Source organism: Oryzias latipes, chromosome 19 (assembly GCF_002234675.1).
Source record: "Oryzias latipes chromosome 19, ASM223467v1".
NCBI lineage: Eukaryota > Metazoa > Chordata > Actinopteri > Beloniformes > Adrianichthyidae > Oryzias > Oryzias latipes.
This window is the reverse complement of record NC_019877.2, coordinates 9279642-9306513: the sequence shown is the minus strand read 5'-3', so window position 1 is coordinate 9306513 and position 26872 is coordinate 9279642. Positions and strand designations below refer to the sequence as shown.

At 38.3% G+C, this 26872-nt stretch overlaps 2 protein-coding genes across 5 annotated transcripts; both read right to left on the bottom strand.

The window, feature by feature from the left end:
- Positions 1-398: 398 nt before the first annotated feature.
- Positions 399-18411, bottom strand: kctd5 (potassium channel tetramerization domain containing 5). Of its 4 annotated transcripts, none has more exons than XM_023949154.1 (7): positions 18029-18409; positions 13358-13466; positions 12707-12798; positions 12535-12630; positions 12228-12332; positions 10352-10477; positions 399-3239 (listed from the first exon to the last, which is right to left on the bottom strand). In XM_023949154.1, exons 1-7 carry the CDS (start codon positions 18248-18250, stop codon positions 3210-3212), a joined length of 780 nt encoding a protein of 259 aa, XP_023804922.1. In that variant the 5' UTR covers positions 18251-18409; the 3' UTR covers positions 399-3209. The 4 variants fall into 4 exon arrangements, with proteins under 4 accessions (XP_023804922.1, XP_023804924.1, XP_023804923.1 ...); XM_023949155.1 differs by lacking the exon at positions 399-3239 and adding an exon at positions 8860-9597 and having other exon boundaries at positions 18029-18411; XM_023949156.1 differs by lacking the exon at positions 12228-12332 and having other exon boundaries at positions 18029-18403.
- A 191-nt stretch (positions 18412-18602) lies between these two features.
- On the bottom strand, positions 18603-26741 carry pdpk1 (3-phosphoinositide dependent protein kinase 1). Its single transcript, XM_004080354.4, has 14 exons — positions 26530-26741; positions 24477-24767; positions 24300-24342; positions 24065-24202; positions 23816-23960; positions 23629-23726; positions 22636-22711; positions 22480-22548; positions 22258-22354; positions 21975-22148; positions 21645-21862; positions 21372-21429; positions 20948-21100; positions 18603-20851 (listed from the first exon to the last, which is right to left on the bottom strand). The coding sequence occupies exons 1-14, from the start codon at positions 26551-26553 to the stop codon at positions 20738-20740; spliced, it is 1698 nt and encodes a 565-aa protein (XP_004080402.1). The 5' UTR covers positions 26554-26741; the 3' UTR covers positions 18603-20737.
- Positions 26742-26872: the final 131 nt, after the last annotated feature.

Sequence of the window (26872 nt, the reverse complement as noted above, 5' to 3'; positions counted from 1 at the left end):
TTTTTGTGGTTTAAAGCCTAAAACTTGTTTTGAGTTTTTAAAACCAGGAAGCTAAACAATCTACCATTGACTAGATACGAGTTAGGGTTACCATCTTCACTGATAAAACATCTTTGTGTGCCTAGAAAACCGATTTGGCCCAACCTACGAGCGAAATCGTGACGAATCCCTGTCAGTTTCTAGTTTGCCTTATTAGATTCAATTTTGTGTCGTCCTTACTTTGTCCGAAAATATTTAATACTAAATGCTAAAATGCATAAATTAATAAATGTATTCAACGAAAGCAAACAATTGGAGAGACACTAGAGGGCGCTAGCTGAGAAAAAAATGACTCATTACTTCTGAGTTCAACAAAGATCAACTTAAAACGATAGAAAAAATAAATAAATACACACAGATGTGAATAAAACTTTTTATTGGGTTTAATTATGCAAGACTATAAAGATCTATCCCTTAACCCTTATATTTAGTTTGTACATTTTTAACATTGCATAAGATCATAAAGATGAAATCTGGGTAATGATATGAGAATCAATAGTCAATGATTTTTTTTTTTTTTCTTATCTTGAGGAGAGATGACACATTCATTCCTTCGGATTACAAGTTGTGATCATCAATCATGCATTTAAGTGACCCGTGGTTAATAACCTGAATGCAAAAAAACATACTGGGCACTTAAAAAAGATCAAGCTACAGATTTGATACGTTTGTCCGTAAGATGTGTGATAATCAATGTGTGATAAACATTTAGAGAACTTAAAATCTTATAAAGCTGAGCTTTACATATCTGCTAAAATTAGCACTGCACTGAAGGAATAGGTTATATAAAGAAAAACACTTTAAACCAGAGATATTTGAAAAGTACAGTTAAATAAAGCTTATTCCAGAGTCCACATGTGTGAGGATTCACAAGTATCTCAGCTTCCAGATGAAATGAGGAGGAACAAGATTGTCTACAAAGCTCAAGCACTGGCAGTTCGAAACTGGAGGATGATCTTAAGACAAAGTGAAATGTTGGGAGTGGATATCAGGGGAGTGTTAGTTGCCACCGGTGAAGTCATACAATGGCTAAAAACATGTGTGAAGGAGTGCAAGACAGTACACAATCTGAAGGCTTCAGAATACTATAGTAAATGTAAACATAGCCTAGTTCTGGCAGGAAATCCAGTCTTTTTTTGATTACACCTCTTTGCAGATCTCAAATTTTGCACTTTAAAAGCCCTTGTGTGTGTTTACATATGTGTGATTTAATAAAAAAAAAAAGGAAACATGCATCCATATTCATTTTCCCCCCTCGACAATATAAAAACAGTTTTTATCAAGTGTATTATAAGTGTGCATGTGAGTTATGTGGAGGTTTCTGTGTCGTTAATAAGTCTCTATGTACAGTGTGTCAGCATTAAGAAACATTTACTTGTCCCTGACACTACGATTGATGTGTACAATACACATAAGACATTGGATTTTGGTCACTGGGAAAAAAGGCAACACTAAATGATCGATAGTGAACAAAATATCCAAACCACACATCAAAACTAAAAACAAATTTCAGGTAAAAAAAAAAATAAAAAAAAAAGACTTCTAAAATGCGGTATTTACATCAACATTACAGGCTAGAAGCAGTGGGCACAGTGTTTGTCACTGTAGTGCTTGTAATGCTGTGTATGAAATCGACAATTCAAAAGTTCTAATCAACAAAGACAAACCAATAAAGTTCTTAAATGTAACAGTCAACTTCATAGCCAGCCAAGTATAGTCTTGTTATTGGTTATCAAAACATGTTCCCGGCATGTTCTCAGTAAAAGACACCGTATTCAGCATCTGCTGTCTTAACCCTACGTCAGAAATCCTGTACAAACGATGCAAAACAAAAAAAAAAAAAAAGAGTCAACATTGTCACGATTTGCTCATTTTAAAGATCCAGTATAAACAGCTTCCATTTGAAGCTGTGGCTCTTGTACAGTGTACAAAACGTGCAGTTTTTAAGAGTTAAATATCAATATTGAATTTGGATTATTTACATGAAAAAAAACAAGAAGTCCTTCACCACTGCCTTAAACGATTCCAGTAAGCAGATGCTAAAAAAACAAAAAGAGCTTTTAAAACATTCAAATCTTTCTTAAACATACAAAACTGAGCCTTGAAGATAACTTAAGTATTGGAGGGTAAAATAATTTATCTTCGTGTTAAAACATCTTCACCCAGCAAAAATTAGCAAAAGTCTTTTTGTTTTACTCTTGATTTTTTAAATGTATTTTTAGCAGTCAACTTTAGACTAAAGATACAAGAAAACCTCAAAACAGTTGATCATTCTTTAGAAACTTTGAGTTTACAGATTTTTGTTCACATCATTTCATGCATTAATTACATAGAATAATTTAAACGTTGGCGATGGGATTACCTGTATTATTAGTAATGTTATTACTTTTGCACAGTACTTTTAAGTACTTAAAAAGCAAAAATATACACTTCTGCATTTTAAAAATGGCCTCTGTCTGTGTTTAAATAGACCCGTCTTTGCAGTAAGGGTTCCTTCTACAGCACTTGTGCTTTAAAAGCCCACTTAATGTAACTGATCTTCCACAGTTTAATTGTTCAGCTTTGTGTTGACTGATATTTTGACAATTATTTTTAAATGAAAAAAAGACAATATATAAAATACTCTTAAAAGTGTGTTTTTTGTTGGGATCCCTCAAACGAATTTTAATAATAATTTAAAGAAAATTCACAAATAGTTTATGGTTGAAATTAATAATGTATAGCTTTGACATGCCGACACTATTCCCTTCTTGATATCTCTTCAGCAATAATTTTGTGTGTGAAACTCAGGAGTTGCAAAGACCGCACTGATCCCTTCTTAGACTCTTGAGCTAAATGATAAAATTATCGGATTTGATGACCCTGAGTGAATCGTTGGCCTTAAACAACAATGGCCACATTTATAGTTTATAATGTTCTCAATTACAATTGTTTATCTTCAGACAGGAGGAAAAAAAAGGAACTACTTGCCGCTAATTGGAAAAGGTCCAGTTTAAATGTACAGGCACAAATTGTCAGTAAACAGTTATTTACATTGAGAAAATAAAAACAAAAGGGGAGGGAAAATAAAACAAGCCCGCCCAATTCAAATCTCCATTGTGCCAAACGTTCTTCCACAAAGATGATATGTTTGCATCATAACACCTGGAGCTTTTAATACTGAGTTCTTCTCACATCCGGGAACCTCTTTCCTGAAGAATCTGCAGAGACAGAGAGAAATATGCATTTCCTGAATGTATAAATATAGATGCACACACTGAAAGTTTCCAGTATCTCATTTGAATAATCATTATCCTGCATCCTGCATTTATTGTTGAAGAGCTTGACTAAACATGAATAAGTGACCGATATGAAAGTACTTCTTCGTATCTTAAATTGGAAAACCCTATGAAGCAAGTTGAACTCTTTTAACAGCGCATCATGTCCTGCATCCTGATTGGCTGTAGAATTCTGTCAAACCAGCTTCTTTGTGTGTAGTTTCTTGTACAGCAGTTGTCCCCAAATTTTTTCAGGCCACAGACCAGTTTAATGCCAATGTTTAACCTTCATCCTCTGGAAAATTTGGTTTAAACTTTGTTTGTACACCAGATGTTGAGTAGGAGCCATAAAAATGTGATATAGATTTCCTCTTGACCCAGAACTGTCAAACTGGAACCCAAATAAAAAAAAATAAAATAAAATCTGATACCAACTTCCGCCTAATTTAACCTTTAAAGCGCAATGGCTAAAAAGAACACCACATAAAAAACAGTCCCTAAAACTGGCGTTTTCTAAATATATTAAGTGTGAATCCCCGTTTATTAACGGCATCCTCGTCACATTAGGCAGTCAGGAGCAGAATATTATACATTACTAGTATTGTGTGTGGGAACACGGTTGATATAAATCCATATTTACAGTAAAGACTCGTGGTTTTTGTCTGTTAAACGCAGCTTTCATTCTTGTTTGAAGCAGAATTCTCTTTATTTGTTTCATCACCAGCTACCGTGTTTTCCAAATTAAAAGTCGCTCCGAAATGGAAGTCACACTAGGCCAAAAATGCATAATAAGCTAGAAAAAATACACAAGTTGCACTGGAGTATAAGTCGAATTTTTTGCAAGCAATTTATTTTAGAGACTACTTGACCAAAAACAGACATTACATTCTCTTGGAAGGGAAGTTACAACACTGATAAAGGAATAGAGAACAGGCTGAACAGGTGAAAGTAATATGCCAACACAATGAAGGATATTCAGCTACACAAAAAGTAAACATGTACAGAGCAGGTGTCCGGTGTTTATGTAACAAACAGCTTTGCGTAACTATAGCTTAAAGAACAAAACAAGTGTACCTTTACTGTAAATAACACTAAATTTGTTAAATTCTTCGTCCCTTTGTCACTTCTAAACGACTCTGCCAACTCCAGACGAAGCAGAACTTCCTCTTCTGGCTGTCTTCAGACTCGGAATTAGTTCCAGTTCCAATTATTCCAGCCTTTCTGAATCCAAACTGGATGGTCTTGGTTGTTACTGAAGCCCATGCTTGGTCGATCCATTTGATAGCTTGCAGAAAAGTTGCATGGCGTATCCTCACGGTTGCTGTGAAGGTTATGTTCGCCATCCGTCATCCACTGCTCCCACAGGCCTCACAGTACTGTCCTAAAGCTCTGCTTTACTGGTTTATTTATTACTCATCTGGAGGGTTTTACTTGACCAGGATTTATCATTTAAGGCTCACATATCTCAGGCATGTAGAACTGCCTTTTTTCACCTGCGGAATATTGCTAAGATCAGAAATATACTTTCTAAGAGTGATGCTGAAAAACTCATCCATGCATTTGTTACGTCGAGGCTGGATTACTGTAACTCCTTGTTAGCAGCGTGTCCTAAGAGTTCCTTAAGAAGTCTCCAGCTTGTTCAGAACGCAGCAGCTAGATTGTTAGCTGGAACTAGCAGAAGAGATCACATCACTCCTGTGTTAGTTTCGCTCCATTGGCTCCCAGTTGATTCTAGAATTAAGTTCAAGATCCTCCTGTTAACCTATAAGGCCTTACATGGAATGGCCCCGTCCTATATTAAGGACCTCATAGTCCCTTACCAACCAATCAGAACACTTCGCTCGCAAAATGCAGGACTGCTTGTGGTTCCTAGAATTAGTAAAAGTACGGTTGGAGGTAGAGCGTTTAGCCACCAAGCCCCTGTCTTATGGAATAAACTCCCAGCTCATATAAGAGAGGCCGACTCAGTTTCTACATTCAAAGCTAGACTGAAAACATTCCTCTTTGGACAGGCTTATTGTCAGACTAGTTAGTATTCAGAGATTATTTAACTTAATGTTAGTTAAATTAAACTTAATAATAACTATTTCTTTTAAAAGGCTGCTAGAAGTTGAAGCTGGGGTAACTATGGTACACTGGGGTTCTGTCCTCTTTCCTTTTTTACTTCTACCCTTCCTCTCCTCTATTCCTGATCATAATTTATCATTTAGTTCTCCATGCCTCTGTTTGGTGCAGTGCGATTCATGTATTGTCCCTCTTTTCCTCTCCCCTCCTGGGGAGTGGGAGTGCTTCCAGACTCCAGTTGGCTCATCCGTGCTCCAGTTCCTGACCGTTTACCTCGCCTTTGCTCCTGCTCCTACACCTGGCTGTGGATCCTGCCTCTGGCTCATCTCTGGCTCGTCTCTGCTCTGTACCTGACCGAGTACCTCGTCTCTGCTCCTGCTCCTACACCTGGCTGTGGTTCCTGTCTCCGGCTCGACTCGCGCCTTTGACTGTCCCGATAACCACGGCTGGATGAAGCTCGTCTGCTGGACTTTTATATATGTAGTTGTAGATTTAGATAAGTTAATTCTTCTCTAAGATTTCTGGTAAATCGCCTGTCCGTCCTGGGGGAGGATCCCTCCTTCATGTGGGCACCCCTGAGGTTTCTTCGTTTTTTCCGGAATCCGGTTTTTTTGGGAGTTTTTCCTTACCGCGAAGGGGGGTCTAAGGGCAGGGATGCCAGTATAGCTTAGTCAGTTTGTTAGTTCATTTTAGTATTTTCCTATTGAACTCTTTGTATTCGTGATCCTTTTGATTTCATGTTTTACTTCGAAGCCCATCGAGACGACTGTTGTTGTGATTTTGGGCTATACAAATAAAATTGAATTGAATTGAATTGAACTTTTGTTGAGTCTCCAGGGATGATTGCAGTGTGAGATTGAAAACTAAGTTTCGCTTTGAACTGTGGCGTGATGTGCGCTTGCATACTGTCCATTCCAAGCAGGGCGTTGTGTGTTCTGAAGATGACATCCGGGCGCTTAGAGTAGCATTTTGTAAGCCAATGGTAGCAACTTTGATCCACTGCCACAACATGTCAGCACCCCTGCAAGTGTGATTTTTCATGGCTAATTGTCACTTTATTCACACTCTTTTGCCCTTTTTCTGTGACAGTTCGACCCACGGGCATGTCAAAAGTGAGGGTCAGTTACTTGCTTTTCAACAAACTTTCGGACACTAGCAATCTTGGATTGGAAATTGGCTGGCAGTTTAAGGGACAAAGTTGTCCGTTCTCTGATTGAGAGGTGATTGTGTTGCATTAAGCAAAAGGACCAAGAAGGTCCTCCTGCAATTCATCGCCTTGGCAACTACCTGGGCGTAGAGACATAACTGCACCGTTGACGAGCCTCTCACAGCAGCAGTTGCTCAAGCATCTACTGGTGAACTCGTTCATCTAGCTGTGGCCATCTAGCTTTGAGTGCTTCATTGTCACTTTTTGAGCTTTGAGCCCGAGTCTCAATTTATCGGTCGGCACAGCTGCTTTAAGAACTGGTAGTTCATGTCTGTCTGAGGAAAGAGTATAAGTGCGTAGTGAGGAATTTCACAGCCTAAAACATCAATTGTAAAAATTAAGGAAGTCTACTTTGCAGATTTAGTCTGTTGCAGTGTGTTTTTAAAACAACCCCTGCGATAAATGAGGAACCATCAAACAGAATCAGCACAAACTGACTAGTTTTTGTAGTGATAATTAAAAAGTAATCTATTTTTTTTTGCTCCTGTTATTTGCTTATGTCATTGTACAATAATTTTTTTTATACAATGATTTTGACGTTTTAAACCCAATGTTTTTCACAGGTTGTCTAGCTCAGTGTTTTTCAACCAGTGTGCCGCGGCACAGTAGTGTGCCATGGGAGATGGTCAGGTGTGCCGTAGGAAATTGCCCTTAACTGATCTAAAAACATTTTCCATCTCCAGGATCTCAGCTCTGTGTTCGTCCAAACAGGCCCTGATAAAACAATGAGTAGTTTGAAATATGAAAGATCGTAAAATACTTTTCTTTGCGTTTATTTGATTCTATTAAAGACATTTTGATAAGAATGACGGTAACGTGATTTAGCTGCAGCTATGGCTATAACTGTTTTCTGAAAAGCCCCCCCCCCCTTCAACTGTCTCCACCAATCATTCAGAAGTGGTTAAATTCTTCACTTCCTTGTTCTGATTCTGCTCATAAATTCTCATTTCCAACAAAAATACCAGCTAAAGCTCGTCTTTAGTGGTGTAACTTTCCACAGAATCCGGTATCAGACCGTGGAACAAGTGAACAAAACAATGAAGCTCAGAAACGCTGGCTAGTCTTTCAGCGTTCGGCAGCTGTTTGCACTACATCTCCCATGATGCATTGGGTTAAAGTGACAGCGTCTCAGCGCACAATGAGCCTTTCTTTGTTAAACGACTTGAAACCACAACAAATAGTTTATAAATCTTTTAACTTAACTTTTATCACATCTTTTAGAAAAAACAGCTGCTTTTTCTATTTTTATTTTTGGATGCTAGTGTGCCGGTGGATTTTTGTCAAGGTTAAAATAAAGTGTGCCGTGGCTCAAAAAAGGTTAAAAAACCTGTTGAATGAGCATCTACTGAGGAGGTTGTTGGTTTTCATATTTTCATCTCTTTCACATTAAATTTGAATATAAGCAAACTGCATGTAGGGCAAAAATGAATTCAAAGTAAAAAGTGGAGTGGAAAATGCTGATTCATGTTCTTTCAAATGAATCATGACGGCTTTAGCATGACGGGTATGGGAGACCTTGGTCCTGACGATGAGCTCAATCACTTTGAAACATTGTTTAGTGTCAAAGAAATATTTTAAGAGGACATAAATAGAATTATTTGAATTGTGTAGGTATTTCATAGTTTATCAAGACTTTAACTGAGGACATCTGTTCACAAATAGCCTTAAGAAAACCTTTAAATAATAAAGCACAAACTCTGTAACTGTTGAACTTTCTTTTTGAAAAGATGGGAGAACATTTTTGCTGCTGTAGAAACACCTCCCTGCTCACGATTCTATGGGAGAGAATGAATCCAACGCAGCAGTGTTAACCAAGGCGGCAAGTGTGCCAAAAGGAAGAAAAGGGCTGGAAAATAAAGAAGCCTTGCGCATCTGGTATCACAGAGCTCCACCTGAAGCCAAATAGCTATATTCAGCAAAGACCATCTGCTCTCCGATCGAGCTTTAGCGTGAAGAACGTAAAGTCCAAAGCAGATTTCCAACATGGATACTGTCATGTTCAATTTGTTTGAAAGGCCTCCTGCTTGCTCTAAAGGTCTTTGGAAACTAATGTGAACATTTCCAGGGCGAGGCGTTAAAGCGGGACAAATGCGGGAAATGTCATGGAAAGGCTGCCAGCACTTCAGCACTCACCGGTGAGTCAAAAGCGCTCAAACCTAATCACAGGCCTTGATTTTACAATCTGACTCCTCATCCTCGCTCTTACCGGCATGCAGAGAGCGCAGGAGAAGGAAGACAAGAGAGGCATGAGTGAGACTCTCCCATTGGACAGCACAATCATGTCGGGAAAAATAACAAATGAATATTTAATTGGAGGTAAATGAACGCCCTTACAGTCAAAGGTTAAAATTCCAGCCACCAACATTATCATGAACGACATTCATAGGGATTTAAGAACCTTTATCAAAACTGATTAAACTAAATTGGTTTATAATTTATAAAAAAAGAAAAAAAAAAGAATCAACTCCAGGAAAACCTAATTTGTTACCCATGAACTTTTAAAATCCCCTGTAATTAAACATTTACTGTGCCTGAAGCGTCTTTTATCAGTACAGATGAAGCCTTGTTCTTTTCCAAATGTAGCTGCTCTCAGAGAGTGGGCCTTTATTGAAGACGAGCTTATGCGGGTGAGAACTCCTCAGTGCCGCCATCTGCATCCCTCCCAAAGTTTCTGAGAAAAACTCAAGACTGCCAATATTTCCAACCATCCCCAGACTTGTGATCTCCTAATGACTAAAGCATGTAGTGCATAGTTTAGACTTTTGTGGACACAGATAAAATCAACTCGTTTATACTCAACATAAAGGAAAAAGCAATTCAGAAAGTGTAAAAAAAAATAAAATACACATTTTGACTGTGGAACAGTTGTTACCAGGCTGCAGAGAAGAAGAAAAAAAAAGACAACCAACATTTTTTTCTGTTTTATTATTAATCTGATTCTGAAGGAAGTTTTTTCTTGTGTGAATACCATTTGATGCTCGATCACGTGTCAAAAATCCATCTGGTACTTTCTTAAAGCAGCTGCGCCAACTGCGAAATTGAAACCCCCAAGCAAGCAAAGTTAACAAAAAAATAAATAAACCTTTTGGACAGTTTCTTTTCGCACAAAAGAGCTGGTGAAGAAACAAACAAAAAGCCTTTGACTTCAATGAAAAAAGAAAGCTGCTTTTAACAGAGAAAAACCAGGAGTTTTGACTCCAAATATGGATTTATTGCAACAGTTGTTCACACACACCTTAATAAATGATATTTAGCAACCAGCTGTATAATGTTATGGTGCATTCAGATTTATGATTATATTTAGAAAATACTAGTTTTAGTAATTGTTTTTCTTTTTTGTTTAATCAATCACACCTTAAAAATTGATGAGGCTGAAGTTGGTGTCTGATTTTTTAGCTTCCACTTTGACAGTTTGGGTTAAGGGAAAATCTATATCACATTTTAATGGTTCCTACACCAAATCTAGTGTACAAATGAAGTTTAAACCAGCTACAGAGGACAAAGATAAACTCTACCGGCAAACTTAAAGGTAACTGGAATCTAAATAAAAAACAAAAACATTGTCTGACATTAAATCAGTTCATACCCTGGGAACCACAGCTTTATAGCATTATGGTAGCATTATGGTATAGACTGGGCTGGAGCTCCTTTTCATCATTTACTAGAACATGCTGCTACTCTTTCTGCTAGTTCATGAATAAAGTCCACTTTAAACGTGCTGCACAGGCCATTTTCTGCCATGTTTGCTCAGGATAAATTTCCAGCAGGCCTTTTCCGCACTTACCTTTGCCTTCTCACTAGGCTCACTGTTGGTCCCGTATGATTGATTGTGCAGCTCCTTGGAGACTACACACAGGAACTCGGCTTGGTCTTCGTTTCCATAGTTGTACGAGGAACCGATGCTGACCAGCTGAGGAGACAAACGAGAGCAGAGCCAAGCTGAATGACGGGTCAGTGTGATCCTAATGAACACATTTCCTAACTGGTGGTGAAAAGGAAAAACAAAACAAAAAAAAGGTACCCAATTCCATCAACTAGATCAATCCACCTGAGAGGAGAGAGCTTTATAATTCTCACTTAAAGTCTAGCCCTAGGGGGCAAGATAGTGAGCTTTTTTTTTTATTGCCCTTTCTAGATAGATAGCAATGATATCAGTGTAAGACAGAATAAGGGCGACACAGGTATATCATCGGCACTCAACCCAGAATACCATGACTGACAATTTATGGCACACTTAGCACTCACTGTACGATAACTCAAAGCTTTAAACAAGAAACATAACAGGGCGTACAGCCACTATTGTGTAGGGGGGGTGTTACGCTGAGAAGTATGGCTTCTAATGGAGTTCAATGGAGAAGTCAAAAATCCACAGAAGAAGAAAATAAAATGAGGAATCAACACAGTGGCAACAAAAAGATCACTCATTCACAAAAATGAAGTGGCAAAACACAACAGAAATAGTACAAGGACAGTATTAAAAAAAAAAAAAAGAGGGACGGTGAGCAGAGAGCTGATAGAAGAACATCAATGCAGGGATGTGGTAACAAGCAGACATGCTGGTAGATGGTGACGGTAAAGAAAACAGAAGTGAGGGTTTAAAGCTGAAGCAACGTCTGCTATGGCACGCTTTAAGACAAACCAAAACAGTGCTCACGTTTAGGCTTTTTTTTTAATTGCTACAATACTGATGTCATCAGCATAACACACTAAAAACTTGGTTAGAAAGAAACTAAATATTTATTGCATCTTCTTGTAGTTACATAAAATACATTTTTTGTTGACAGATGGAAGCGAACCACAGACATAATGAACAGAAAGGAAACCATGAGAAACTGCTGCCGTTTCTTGCACATCTGTCTTCCTAATTGAAACTGTGTGCTCCGCCAGCCACATGTGTACCTTTGGTACCCAGGTGTGCATGTTCATACTTGCATCGCTCCATTAACCATCGCTACAAGAGACTTGTTGTTAAGCAGACTTGTACACCAATAACAACCAAATCATGTTAACTAGCTACCACTTGTCACACTTTGGAAGGAGCCAACATGCTGCAGCCTTCTGGGTAAAAAACGATTTATTTTCCTTGACGCTCGTCTCTACGGAAGGCAATCCTCTGCTGAATGGTGAGCTTCAGGAGTAATTCTGAATTGCCCCCATCTGACCCATGTAGGGAGATTAGTGGGATTAAAGTCCTGATGGGTTCTCCAGAGATCCCCTGTCACAGTTCTTCACATACTGAAAAATGAATAACACCAAAATGTGTTTTTGGTTCAACTTCTGTCGGTATTCTTATTCTAGACTGTAAATGCCTGGTTTTTGTCACCCATGAATCAGACAAAAAGGAAACACCAGTAAGTAAGAAATAAAATCTTGAAAAACAAAGGAGGAAGAGTTGCTGACAAGGTTATATTTTGTAAATTAATTAAGAACTTAAAATAAATAAATAAATAAAGGAAATTAAATTGCAGATTACAAAAAAGGTGTCGAGTCGTCTTTGTTTTAATAGTGAGCAAGCAGTGCGGATGAACACTAAAAAACAATCAGCTCAAAAAAGAACATCTAGGTGTCTACTTGGGACAAACATGGGCCAACGGAGTGTGTACGGACAACATGGGGACCATGCAGTGACCAGCCCGGGAACACAAGTTTGTGGGACACACCTCTCCGCTGCTGCTTGGCAAAGCAGACTCCTCTCCCTTCACCTCCCTTGACACAATCAGCAGAAACTCTGACTGGTGGGCCCGCCCGTACCCTATACTGACAAGCTGCAACAACCAATCAGAGCACAGAAGGCATGCTCGGATCACGTTTGCGGACATCAAGAAAGATGCGATTGTGATTCGGCTTTTTTAACCTATTTCCAGCATTGGGGATTGGACTTTTTTAGCGTCACGCGTGAGCATAACAAGGTGAGTGAAGCACGTGTCATAAGGACTGCTGTTGTGGACCTCCAGGGGAAACACTTACCTGTTCAAATTTCCAGCCATCAGACATGGTCGACACCATTTGTGTTAGTTCCTCCTCCTGGCACTGCAGCACTCGATACACATGCTTTACTGGGACCTGGAGCCACAGATAAACACATATAAAGTGAGTTTCCATAAGTGTGTGGGCTGCTGCTTGATGTCCTTTGAAATACCTGTGACGTTTTGCAGTCCCGTTCCCGAATCTTGTCCTTGATAAGTTTTATTAATGATGTGATGTTATAGAATTCAGCTTCTTCTAGCACACCTAAGACAGAAAACAAACACTTATATAAGGCATTAGAAAAATACAGGTCAGCTAATGCTTTGCTTTATTTAGTTAAAACTAACTGGAAAAAAAATTCAGTTTATTGTGAAGGGTTTGGGGAAAGATGTGATAAACATGATGAAATAAAGATCGGCAATAAGAGGGAAGTTGATGTTTTCTAAGACATGAAAACTCAAGTAAACAAAGCCAGTGAAAGGGGTATCTAAAAAAATATATAAAAAAAGATCGGCACTAAGAGGGAAGTTGATGTTGAACATTTTTTTAGGTCAGACTCATGATCAGTCAGATGATTTGACTGGCTGCTGTCTACTTAAAAAGCACAACCACTCTTGATGTTTCACCACAAGACTCGCAAAGCAACAGAAAAAAACTGAAGTAGGCAACGTAATGCATCTCCTTAAGTAAAGTAAACAGCATTTGAAGTCTGACATCATGTGAAATCCATTGCATCTTCTGTTGTCACACAAGGGGCTGATGGGAAAATGCTTTAATTTTTATTTTTCAAATGATTCATAGATGTCATTCTTCTAGTCATTACCTTCCTCTGCCAAGTCCTTGTTGAGCACCAGTTTGCCATGCCTCAGATAGTTCAGCACCGGCCCAAAGTATGTGGGGTCTCTGTCAATGAGATAGGCACCAGTTTCATCCTAGACAGCAAAACAGAAAATAGAAAATTATTGTATTGTTGTCAAGTTGAAATAAGGTAAGGGGACAAAACAGTGGAACAAGTGTCAAAATGTTGGGTCAAAATCTGTACTTTTGGGACTTCCCAGCAGAACAGGAGTTTCCTGGAGTGGTTCTGCACCATCAAATGAAACCATCACTTAACGAACACCTTTCTTAATTGAAACGTATCTAGGTGGAAAACAACCTCCCAGAGCATCGGTGAATGAAAAACTCTGGGGGGATGAGAATTTTGAGGTCAGTTCCTGAGCTGATGATCTGTAGTGGTTAATGAGACACGTGCACACAGTTCCAAGACCACTTTGGTGTACCGCTTCAGTATTCCCACAGGCCGTGGCTTTCGTCCCGATTCCTTCACTACCGCTGCATATTCCCCTTATTTCTGTTCAGTGATTAGCCTGTCTGCGTCTCATGGGGGAAAGAGCAAGCTAAAACAATTAGAGCAGAACAGAAAAGGAGCAGAACAACAGAGGGGACGGGGAGGAGAAACCTTGGCTTCCTATCAATCCTTTGCCTAATCTTGCCTGTGTCACAGTCAGCCTTTCATGGAAATTTAAAATGTGAGTTTTGACTAGTACTTTAAACACATTGATATATTCAGTGAGCAAAACATGAGCATGACAGTAAGAGAAAAAAAAATGAACACAGTAAAGGTCTGCAGCACTTTGTTTTTTTACTTCTACAATTTTGTTTTAGACGTCAGAAATTGACAGCAAATTGTAAACGTTTGTAACACATATTTACTTTACGCCATGATTGACATAAGGATATGCAGTCATTATTAGCATATTAATTTATCCTGAACCTTCTGATCTGAAGATGAAATGAACTATTACACTTTTTCCATAATGAGAAAATGTCCCAGTGCATTCTCCTTCCTGATGAATATCTAAGCCCTCTTGGTTGGCTGACCTCTTTACTATGGCAAAAAATATTCTCCCAGAACCCAGAGGAGCTCTATTCAGGTCCCAATACCCTATGTCAGCTTCTTACATTTAAACAGCCTGTGGGTTTTCAAGCACTGGCACAGGTGGGTTTGTATAGAGGACACAGTTGAGGTCGATGTTACACAACTTTGGCTAATGCTAGCTTTGCCCATCCTGGCATGAGATCATGCCAGTTTTCCAAACCCATGTCTAAAAAAGAACAGCATGTAGGTGAATATTAAATTTACTGGAAAGGATATTTGAAAGATCTTAATTTAAAAAAACTAACAAAAAAAGGCTAATTTTATGCTGGACTTTTTATTAAACTGCATTGGTTGAGATTACTTAAATACATTCAAATGCTATTTAAATACATTCAAATCCCCTAAAATAAACAAGTAATAGCTGACATCAGTGGTAACATTTAAAAGCATTAATGAGAACACATGAGCAGAGGTTACCCTATTCAGATTAGGATTATTATTATTGGGGCTTGTTTTGGAGATATGATTAAAAACAAAAGGCTGCCTCTAGAGGTCTAGAGACTGAGGCAAAAGGGGCAAAACAGGGGTGAGAGTTTAGAGATGTAATAACAAAGAAAGGTTGTTAAAATTTGAAGAATTGATAAATAAATGAAAATAAAAAAGTATTCATGATTTGAGTAACAATTTAGAGAAGAACTATCTTAATATGTGTGATTATAGAACAAAATATTTAACTTTACTTTATAATGACAGATAATAAAAATATTTATTTTAACCAGGGTTCCGATTTAAAGATATGCTAAAAGTTATGCGACAGCTATTTCAACACTGACAAGCTACTAGCCATAAACACATGAAAACTCAAGTAAACAAAGCCAGTGAAAGGGGTAGGCTTTAAGGAACAGTTCAGTATGAACCTTATCGTTCTTCTCCAACTTATAATACACGTCCACCCACAGGAAATAACATTAGGCCCACCCTAAACCGCAATTTGTCCAGAAAATGCTTTTGCAGATACATTAGCTGTCTTAAGTCGATCCTTCACGCGATGAAAATTTGCTGTGCTCAGCAGCAGTCAGACTAAAAAGAAGAGACATTATCCAGTGTTGCTATGCTCTCATCTGTTAAATGGGACAGAACTCACCAGCTGGACTTTAGGATGCTGCAGCAGATCATTTGGATCACGTGACTGTGGTTACTTAGTCAAGTGGAGGTTTGATCGTTGTTAAGTACGAGCCTACAGTGTCTCTGGAGTCCATGCAATAATGATGTATTCAAAGATGCAACCTTCTTTAAAACGGATCTTTTTACTGTGTTTTACACCATCAAGCAGGAAAATCAGCACCGCAAACCGGTTTCAACCACAGCAATTTCATACTTAAGGAGAATTTAAGAAAGTTTACTTCTGCATTAACCAAAACCTAACATGGTGAAAAGCATTTAACGCCCCACAGTTATGAAGGTCTGAAAGGCAAACCTGGAGCAAAAACGTATGCGTTAAAATCAGGGTTTAACTTTAAGGATAATAAATGGACCGTAAGTAACAAGGAGATAAAACTGTTTTTAGTGGCGTTTAAATAATCCATAGTACTCTGCAGTGTGTGGTTGAGCATTCGCTGTTGGAACACGGTGCAGGAGGAGACGATATACCACCTTTAAATATTTACATTGCTCCCACAGTGAGCCCTGGCATGATGTGCAACCTGAATCAGGCATTAAACGCAACAGTATTTTCTCTTCCAGTGTGCAAACTGGACTTTCATGCAGCAAATGGATACAAATGTGAAAATAAAGATGGTGAAAGTGCAAAAATATTTTGTGATGGCGCACTTGAAAAATTGATGTGGCTCTTGGAGCAGAAGGAGATGCAGAGATGGATTTGTTAAAAAAAAAAATAACTAAAAATGTAATGTATTTACATCACTTTCACAATTAAAGGTAGGATATAACTGACACTCAGCAGTCCGTTTCTTCCGATTGGCTCTATTACTTGTCAATATGACGGCATTCATTTCTGTGTGGCATTTGAACACTTTCAAACACCAGACAACCTGCCATGTCTGTATGGTTGTTCATAAATCAACCCTTCCTCTCCTTTCTCAGCGCTCTTTTCTAAAGTGCAAAACAAGCTCCAGTCAACAACATGAATAATGTAGCCTCTCTCAAGAGTCCTGCAGAACTACGTCAGCCTGCATGACTGAGAACTGAACCACTAGCTCGCTTGCCTGGCTGGAAAAACGTAACTTGATTTATTTTGCAGAGTAGGAAAAATGTACAAAGCCTAAAAGAAAGAGAAAGACCTGCTTTGTGCTGTGCTACTGTGGCTGTCATTCTGTTCAACTATGACCGATCCATCTGTGTTTGGGGTTCATGAATACAGTTGAAATGAGAGGAACCGTTACATCTCCATATAACCTCTCCTGCTGTGGGAGGAGCCATCTTTTCTTGGCTTGAGAGTGTGATGCACACTTAAGACAAGGGATTGCGATAGACTGATCCGTTGCTCACCGAGGATAAACGGACAAAAACCAAGCTGATTATGGAGAGATTAAAATATTTACATGAAAATACGAGATGAGCCGTGGACTCCGCGTGATAGGGACCAGGAGTGAGGATTAGAAAGAGCAAACAAAGAGAAACATAACACAATGAATACAATGACTGTCAGATGAATGACAGAAAAACTGAAGAGACTGAGCACTACACAGTGGGAGTCACTAAGGCTCTTTTGGCGTGTGGACTCTGCAGCTGAAATGAGCAGATGTGAAAACAGAGAGAAGCCTGCTTGTGAAGCACTGGGCTCATTCACTGGGATAAGTGACTTCATCTCGAGTTCTCGGATGTCAGCAGCATGTCACTGCACCTGGCAGTGACTTGAATGTGGATGGAGCTTGGAAAAATGACAGAATGGAGGCTCAGCCACATAATAGTGAAACATCGTGGAAACTGACCAGATAATAGAATAAATATATTGGTAAGAAGTCGGATTGATTGAATTGGTGTAGATTAGATTTGTTTATGTCGTTTGACGGCAAAACACGCAACAATAAAAGTCCCTAAAGACAAATTTATAACTTTTCTACAAATTACAAACTACAATTTAACACAAGACATAAAAGTTAAAACGGGACTTCAAGAAAAGGTATTTATTTGAAATTTGCACACGGGCAACGTCGTAACGGCCTCGAATGGGGAAAGTTTCCAATGTTGACTTCCTCTGGAAAAGCTGTAAAAAAAAGGCTACAAGTTGTCTTCTACGTTGAAAAACCGATTTTATGGTTAAATTAGTTGTTTTGTGCGATAAACATTTGATAACATCTTGGGAAAAGTACGAATAGTTAAAGACACAAGCGGTCCATAGCAGCAATCATGTGTCCTGTAGTGACTGTCGGAATCTAGCTAGCTGCGAGGCTAACGCTAGTAGATAGCGAGAACATTTAGCACTCAAGAATTGTAATAAAACAATTTTTAACGAAACATTTTTAAAATTATAACATGCGCAAACGAGTTACCCATTCTTGTTATGTATAGTGGTGTAAAATAATATGGGCTTATTTTACTCCGAAACGACAAAAAGTTAATCAACTTGATTAACACTACTAGCTTAGCATTTACCTTGTCGGAGTCGAGCTCCGGGTCAGCTTGGCTCAGTCTGTACAGAAATGATTTGGGATCTCGGCATAGCGTCTGTCTTGTTGTTAAAAAATAGGTTCCACCGACATTTAGTCGTATCCATTTCGATGCCCCGACACCGGCCGAACTGTTTCTTTCCCCCAAAGATTGGGCCATGCATCTCCGGGAAACGGAGCCGCTTGTCTCGGAGCTGTTCTCTGCCATCCCTCTCCTCTGATCCTCCGCCCTCGGCTATCTCTGCTCGGGAGGCTCACAGGAAATATCGAAACGGCAGCCACGGTCTGGGAATCCACGATTCATGCAAAGCAGGCTGGCAACTCCTCAGCCACTCCTACTTGCTCAGTCCATCATCGGCGCTTTGAGGCAGTCGCTCAAATAAGTTGATAGAAAAAAACAAACAGTCCCTTGATTTCCCCCACTTTGATATGGAAAACACATTTTCTTCAAAGCTTGAGCTTTTAAATTCTAAATAAAAATTTAAATAGTAAAATGCTAAAAAAAAAAAAAAAACAACGTCACCTATAAAGATAAAATGAATTAAAAAAACGAAACGACAGATGATCCCATACTTTATTTACATGCATCAAAAATGTGAAAAAGCCACTGGACTGTTTTGAAGTGTTGTAGCTGAACAAAAGACAGGAGGCAGTTGTCGTTTGAATGCCTAAATCCCTACATGCTTTAATTACTGGACTACCAAGCATTAAGTGGAAAATTCATCATTCAAAATCTACTGACCTAGCACACAAATAATCAGAGAGAGAATGAACAGATTCATTAAATAATCAGAATATGATTAAATCACTGAGCAAATAGAAAATGTATGATATAGTAAGAAAAAAGCTGTAAAATATTATAGTTTACAATAATTATTCACATTCAAAGGCTTTACATCTCAATACATACACAACATGGCCCCTGAACATGACTTCAATCCAAAGATGATTCATATATTAGAATTTAAATAACACAGAATGAACTATAGGCTAAACAATAGCCATCAATAACCTTATACAAGAATAAAAATACAAAAACTGTATCCTAATATCATTGCATTTCTTGCTTCAGATTTAATAATACATCATCTGTACATCACAGTTCTAGCCAGTTACAAGCCAGATAGAATATTCCATACACAATGTAACTGACTGCCATCCACTTGATCCAAACAATTTAGCAATTTAGAGGAAAAACTTTTCTGAATTTTCCCCCCAACATACAGATACAGCAACTTTAAATCGGTCATTTATGTCAGGTAGTTAGCCTTTAACTGACATCCAACCATACAGAGCCCTGGGCTCCAGGGCTATTCAGCTATACTCCAGTCACACTGTGCACAGACTCAGCTGAAGAAAGCGGGCCTTGGGAAAGGACCTTAAGGTACTATACCACCCCCCACCCCAGAGAAAAAAAAAAAAAAAAAAAAATTAAAAGCATTATAATAATACATATTACTAAAACAAGAGCACAAGTTAAATCATTTGTTTTAATTTCTATTGGGCCAACGTCAGAATGGAAACGAACTAAACAGTCGGGCCAGTAAACCCACACAGTTATGCCATATTGAGAAGGAACAACAACTTTTTCTGTGATTGCTTCCAAGAATGATAGTATGTGTATGCACTGCTGATGATGGAGGTCTACTGTTCAGCATGAGGTGGTCAGCACATACGATTTTATTTTCAATAGGACAGTCTGAAAATAAGCTGGCTACTCCACCTAAAAAAGTCAAATAAAATAAAGAATTCACACCACAAAGCCAGTGAATAGTACAAAACAATCAAATCAAAGATACTATGGTTGCCAACGCAATCAAATACCCATCTTGAATAAAAAATATCTCCAGTGCCCTAAGAAAAGAAGCAGACAAATTTGATCTACAAAAAGAGCCATGCAGGAAAAATGCAAGTTGGTATTGAGAAGTAGTAACTAGTGGCATGTTTACCCACCATGTGAACCATTCTCAGTAGCAGCTCTGGAGGCTCCTACTTTAGAAGCGGGTTCAGACCCATGTCTCACTGCAGACCAGAGCTCTGCTTTGTTACCCAGAGACCTAAAATAGGCTGCAATAAGCAAGTACCAAGAGACAGGGGGAAAAAAAACAACAACTCAATTGAAGGCAGGGAGGAACACCTGGGCTCTGACACAAAAACAAAAAAACATGTGTGGTACGTGTGCCGGGTTTGATAGGATAAGCGCCAGACTGAATAACTACAGCTTGCAAATACAATGAAGGGTGAGATTACAGTTGTATGTACGTTGGTAGGCCCTGGGTTGTGAAAGTTTAAATAGTGTTATCTTTTAAGAAAACAGCTCCTGCACATGAGATAATCCTAGCAGTACCCAAACTAGCATTACGCTACAAGACAAGCCTGCCTACCTCCTAACCCTTCGTGTTTATAAAGCAGATGTGCATTGTGGAGTTCTATTCCATACATGGACAGCGTGAGTAGAAGCTTGACAAAGAGCACTAAGAACAAGCAAAGCAACAAAGAATTCAAAATTTGTATTTTTCCCATGGTTCTTCTAAAAGAGGTCTAGATGCCAGCAACCTGAATAGTTTGTTTACACTGATGGGATGAAGGGCACTAAAAAGGGCATTACTCTGCTCAGTGATTGGCCTCAGATCTTAAAATTAAAAGAAAAAAGAAAAAGAAAAAAAAAGGAGTGAGGACAGAATTTATTCGGCTCCTACACGCCAGGGTTTTGGTGTCTTTGATAAATCTTTCTCCACACTTCCTGGATCTTCTTGCACCACCTGTCTGCATTTCCACTGGGGTCCATCAAATAGTATGTCCGATTAGGCTGCCAACATGAAAAAACAAAGAAAAGAAGAGATTCTGAGCAACAAAACTTAAGTAATATCAGCTAAACAGGCATTTCAAATAAATATTCGTTTACCGTGTGAACGAAGAAGGTTTTGAAGTTCTTGGCCTCGGGGCGTAACTCTAAGGACCAAGGAATCTCCCCTTTCAGAACCCTGTTGACAGGATCCACGTAGTACAGGTGTGGTCCTTCCGTGAGAAGGAGCTGCCGCCGACGTGCAAAAAGACCCTGAAACAAACATGTCAGGACACAAATTGACCAACAGAGGGGGCCATGTGCCACAGGACATTGTATTCCGTGCTACAACAGCCTATTCCAGCATGGAAAGTATTGTATTTACCAATTGTTGTTAAAACCAGAAACATAAAAGATTTCATTTAAAAATATTCATCTTGAAAATGTTTTTAAAAATATGATGATATTTATAATATAGATAAATATAGTAAATATGATGAATTTAGTAGAAGCAGCATTTAAATAAATTGTTTGAGTCACTCACTTTGCGTTTATCCACTGGGCCCATTTTCAGGATCAGGTTATTCTCCACAAACTGATGCCTGAGAAAAAAACAATCAGAATACTTAGAAATTCTTCTATTTAATTAGATTCTATATTTTATTTAAAACCTATTATACAGGATTGACAAACAAAGATAAGCTGAAAGACTTGTACCCGAGATTGGAGCAAAACAAAACAATGCTTGTTATGAGAATTTTGTATAAATTACAATGAACAAAAAAAAGTTTATCAATGGCATTATTAGATAAATTACCAAGGGTTCCCAATGGTCTGTTTGTCAAGCAACAACCTCTTTTCTTCTTCAGTGAACTGTAGATCGAGCTCAAAGGAGTTGCTGTCCAGGTCGTGGATGTACTGTTCAATGTTGCTGCTTGACCTCTGTGGGGGAGTTGAGTCGTGTGGCGACAGCGACTGCGATGAGCTGGACTGGGCCACCTGCATGTTGCTGAACTGGCTCAGGAGGTCATCGTACTAAGATCCACAAAGAGATGTAACAGGTAAGAAAAAACAATGTTTCAAAAGAGGATTTCAATGAAATGATGTTAATTCTGATTTAAAAGGAAAGTCTATAATGGATGATTACATTTCCATAGCAGTCCTCATCATCTTCAGACATAGCTGGGAGGTAAGGTGTAAGCTTTGGGGGCGTTTGTAGGTGCAGGTCACACCAGGAAATGGTATCAAAGAAGGGGTGCTGCTTCAGTGGCTCATACCCACCCATCTCTTCACATCCAATTCGCTTGGATGGATCCAATGACTGAAGTTAAAACAAATGAGACATGTTCATGTTTTATTGCAGAACATCAATATCTAGATATTGGAAGTACTAGTTAATATTTCAAACACACAAATGTTTAACAACCTACCAAAAGCTGTTCAACAAGATCCTTGGCTTTGGGAAAGAATTTCTCAGGAAATTCATACTCCAGCTTTATTATCTTCTGGAATATAAGGTATTCGTTTCTACAACACAAGGAAACACAAAGATATAAAAGACATGCACAGGTATAGATTTGGAATAGAAAATTACCGCCACATGAAAACCAATATAAAAGACATCAGAAGAAATAATGTGTGTAAGCACATACCCAGCTCTGAATGGAGGTAGACCAGCCACCAGCTGATAGATAATACACCCCAAAGCCCACAGGTCAGAGCTGTGAAATAAATAAAAACAACATCAACATTTACACATTTATAGAAAAAATAAAAAAACGCAAATGCAAAACTAAAAAATAACTTACCTTTTGCAGGCCGACTTCTCTGTTAGCAGCTCGGGGGAAACGTACTGTGCTGTTCCAACAAAAGAGTTTGCTCTGGCTGCAAATGAGAAAAGAGAAAATTCTGTAGAAAAAATCTGTATTTACTTTTGTCAAATTATTGCCACTAGTAGAGTCTAACAACACTTTTACAGAGTAGAGAGAAAACTACCTACAGACTCTGCAAAGACACCCTTCCAAACAGACTTGTCAGAACATGACAAGCACAGGTGTAATAAATGACAGTTAGAGCCAAATTCTTTTCACTTCCAAAGTAAACCATGACGATAAAACTGCACACATAGCTGGTCCTTCAAAAACATAAACAAAAAACAGAAAAACCCAGCTGATTCTTCTATGAAAAATGATTTTTGTCACAAACCACTTCATAGAAACAAGTTTGTGCTTAAAATACTGTCTAAAAAAAAGTTAGACAAATAACTTTTAACTTACAAAAACTGTATGTGTGTAACAATTTTGAAAATTAGATAGTAAAAGTCAATTAATTTCTTTTGACCCCCAAAAACCACTGACATAATCTGATCTATACAGAACTTTTTAATCAGTCGCTAACCATAACACTAAATGACAGAGAACCTATCCTGATATGGTCAACTATGACCAGCAATTGATAGCAGTCTGTGGCATAATATGTAAACTACAAATATATGAATGCAACCAATTTTTGATCTAAATGTTTAAAATAACACAGAACATCCTCTGAGAAGCAATAAATGACTTCATTTGTTAAGATAAAATTACTTTGATGCTGGTCGAACCTTTCAGAATAACTGTAAAATCAGTTATCTGTTGTAACAAAGAGACCTTGCTCACTATTTTTTTAGGGCCAGGTCACTATACTTTACATTTAAACTGTATGTAGCTCAAATAAACTACAATTCCGAAACTGATGCATAAATTGCTATTAAATTAAACAATAATAGGTTAAAAAAAAAAAAAACAGTGCTGCAGTTCTACCTTGTTTACTGTCTGATGATAACTGTTTTGCTGTTCCAAAATCTGTTATTTGGATGTGCATGTCTTCACTCAGAAGAATATTTTCTGGTTTCAGGTCTCTAAAATAGAGAGAATAAAATGGTTACTTTCAGGAAAGGTAGATTATACAGGTTTTTAATAAACATCTTATAGGAGGAAGACAGCTTACCTGTGTATTATCCCCTTAATATGCAAGTACTCTAATGCACAAACTATTTCAGCCGAGTAGAACCGAGTGCAGGTCTCATCAAAGGAACCAATTTTGCGTATGTATTTCAGGAGTTCGCCATTTTTAGCATAACTGAGCCCAAAATCTACAGAACGCCAGTTAAGAAACATGCTTTGAAGAATACACACAGACCCAAATCTTTAAAAGATTCTCATTTAAAAAACTCTCAGAAATCAGTTGTAAGGATACACAACTTCTCATCATCTTGAAATGTGAAGTAGAGCTTGACGAAGAATGGGTGATCAAGGCTTGACATCAAATCCCTTTCTCTTTTCACGTACTGGACTTTATTCTCCTTCATAATGTGGCGTTTCTCTAAAATCTTAACTAGTAAAAAAAAAGAAAAAAACATTGGTAAGTGTACAATCATTTATTAACGGTATAAATCAAAAGTATTTGCTGAAAGATAATCCGTTTTACTAACTTGCAAATTCTTTGCCTGTGGCATGCTCTCTTGCAAGGACAACCTGAGAACCAGAAACAAATGAGAAAATATTGAAAAAATGTTACAATTAGGCCCCATTTGCCATTAAATCAAAAGAATCCTAACATGTAGCAACATCTATCATAATATAATTCAGATAAAATTAAAGATTTATACCGTTGAGAAGGAGCCCTCTCCCAGTATTTTGCCAAACTTGAAGTCCTCTGGCTTCTTCTTGCGTGGCTGAGCCGGCTGGATGGCCGGCTGCTTGCAGGCCTCTGAGCTCTGGCTGTTTGCAGGCGCTCCTACAGCACAAGCCTCTGCAGCTGGGCCTTCCATACCGGAGCAGTGACGGCTGCTTGCGCCTGGGATAGCAAGTGGCGAGCAGGAGTCAGGGTGGTTTCTTACCATTGATGGATGTGAGCAGGAACAGATGACAACGTTGGGCTGAATGGGCACAACATCATACTGAAATGAGACAAGAAAATAAGGAGAATACATATCAGGAATGGAGTACTGAAGTTAAAATACTCTATTATTTGAGACAAAATTAATAAGTATATTTTAAAAACCTAATATTAAGTTGTTACTTAGTTAAATAAGCATTTTTTTGCTGAGAAATGTATGAAGATAACACTTGATTTGACCCTTAAGTAGACTATAGGTATCTCCATTTACATGTCATTTAAAATATGTATTAATAGAATGAAACTTTTTTTTGTCCAGGTCAAAGATACCTTTGCATTTACAACCTAGTACTTTAACATTTTAAGATAGTATATGTACTATTGTAAAATTATTGTTAAAAAAAAAGGAAGTTAAAGAATGCTTCACCCCCTGAAATGGGCAGAATGCACATCATTTACAACCAATAGAGCATTTTTCTTTACTATTTCAGAAAGTAGGCATATTTTAAAAAAACAGAAGTATGCATCTGTTACATGTAACATAAAGATGTTAGCAGGATTTCGTAAATAAGTAGTATTTCATGTCAGACTACCGAAGGGCAAAGTTCAACCTTGATAGCTATACACATAGAAACTTTATGCTTTTGTTGTAAAAACCTGTAAAGTTCCATTTTCAGTGGCAGCAGCTTTTACAACAATGACAATGAATATGGTATATTTAGTATATAATCAACCAGGCGTTGGAGCACTAGAACACAAAATGAAACTCATTAAGTTGCATCACAAATCGTAGTAGTTGATAGCCACTGTGTGTATAATCATTTAGCAAGTATGATAACACTTTAAAACGATTTCGTTTTACAAATGTAACCTGTGAAATGAATGAAACATGTAGTTAATTGGCAATAAGCGCTGATCAATTTATCTGGCCTAGCTTCTACTCATTCAAAAGCAACAAGGTGTGGCCATTTAGCTGCTTATTCCGGAGTTGACTATGTCATAATCAAGAGTTCAGATTAACCTCTATTCACTCGTCTCTTACAGATGGGCAATCGTGTATTTAATGATAGACACGGTCTGATAAAATTGTCATAACCAAAAACTGTTGTAAGAACTCTCCTATGGAAAGTTTCTTCCCCAACCAAAGCCTGCTAGCAGGCTAACATTAGCTCCTGCTACCTTGTCAAATAATGCCGGCCATCACTGACAGCAAGTTACAAACTTGACGCTAACAGCAAGTAAGCTAAAAGATAGCAAACAAGCCAAGACAAGTAACTGAAAAACCTCTTGCCTTTATGACAAAATGTTTCCCCCTCTCGTTATAAGTTACAATGTCCGCATGAATATCATATTTATAAAGTTGACAATCAGATGCCATGATGTTATCGTTAGAGAACTCTCTTCTATCGAAAGGTGGAATGCATTGAAGCTAACATTAGCTTGCTAGCAGGCAGAGTCGGTAAGTAGAAGCGCGAATCCAAGCTTACATTAGCAAACAGTGGCTGGTTCGAAGAAAGTCGTCTTAAAAAGCCTGAAAACAAATATATCAAACATATAAACGTACCCTATCAGAGCTTAATCGAAACACGTTTATCTAGTAATCAAGGAAAATGTTAAACAACCACGATAAGGACATTTAACGCGAAGTGTTTTGTTAGCCAACACTCGGAAGCTAACACTTGCTAGTGAAGCGTAAGGCGAAAAAGATATTAGCCCTGCTTTCAAATGAAGGCCCAGCGCAACTACTTACAACAAAGCTGCCATTCAGCACATTTTCAATGCCGGCTACGTACTGTTACTGTTCTTTAAATAGCCACACTTACCAGCTGACTTGTCGCTCTTGCCATGGGAGTTTTCTGCGAATATTTATGTGAAATAAAATAATTATAGAAGCTCCAGTAATGGCTGCCTCTGCGCCTTCATTTTTGAGCTGTGACGTCGTTCCACAACAATGTTACCGCAGGACAGCAGAGGAGAGTCCTGCTGTGTACGCCCCCGCCACATTAACAGCCTTCCACACAGATAAGGCTGAAGTGAAATAGGAGCGGTTGTTGATATTCAAATAAGTTATGGCCTATGAACTATTCGAGCTTAGAGGTCTTTTAACTGCAAGGAGAAAGAAAGCGCCGCTCACGCAGTTTGGGAGGATTTATTGACAGTCTTTGC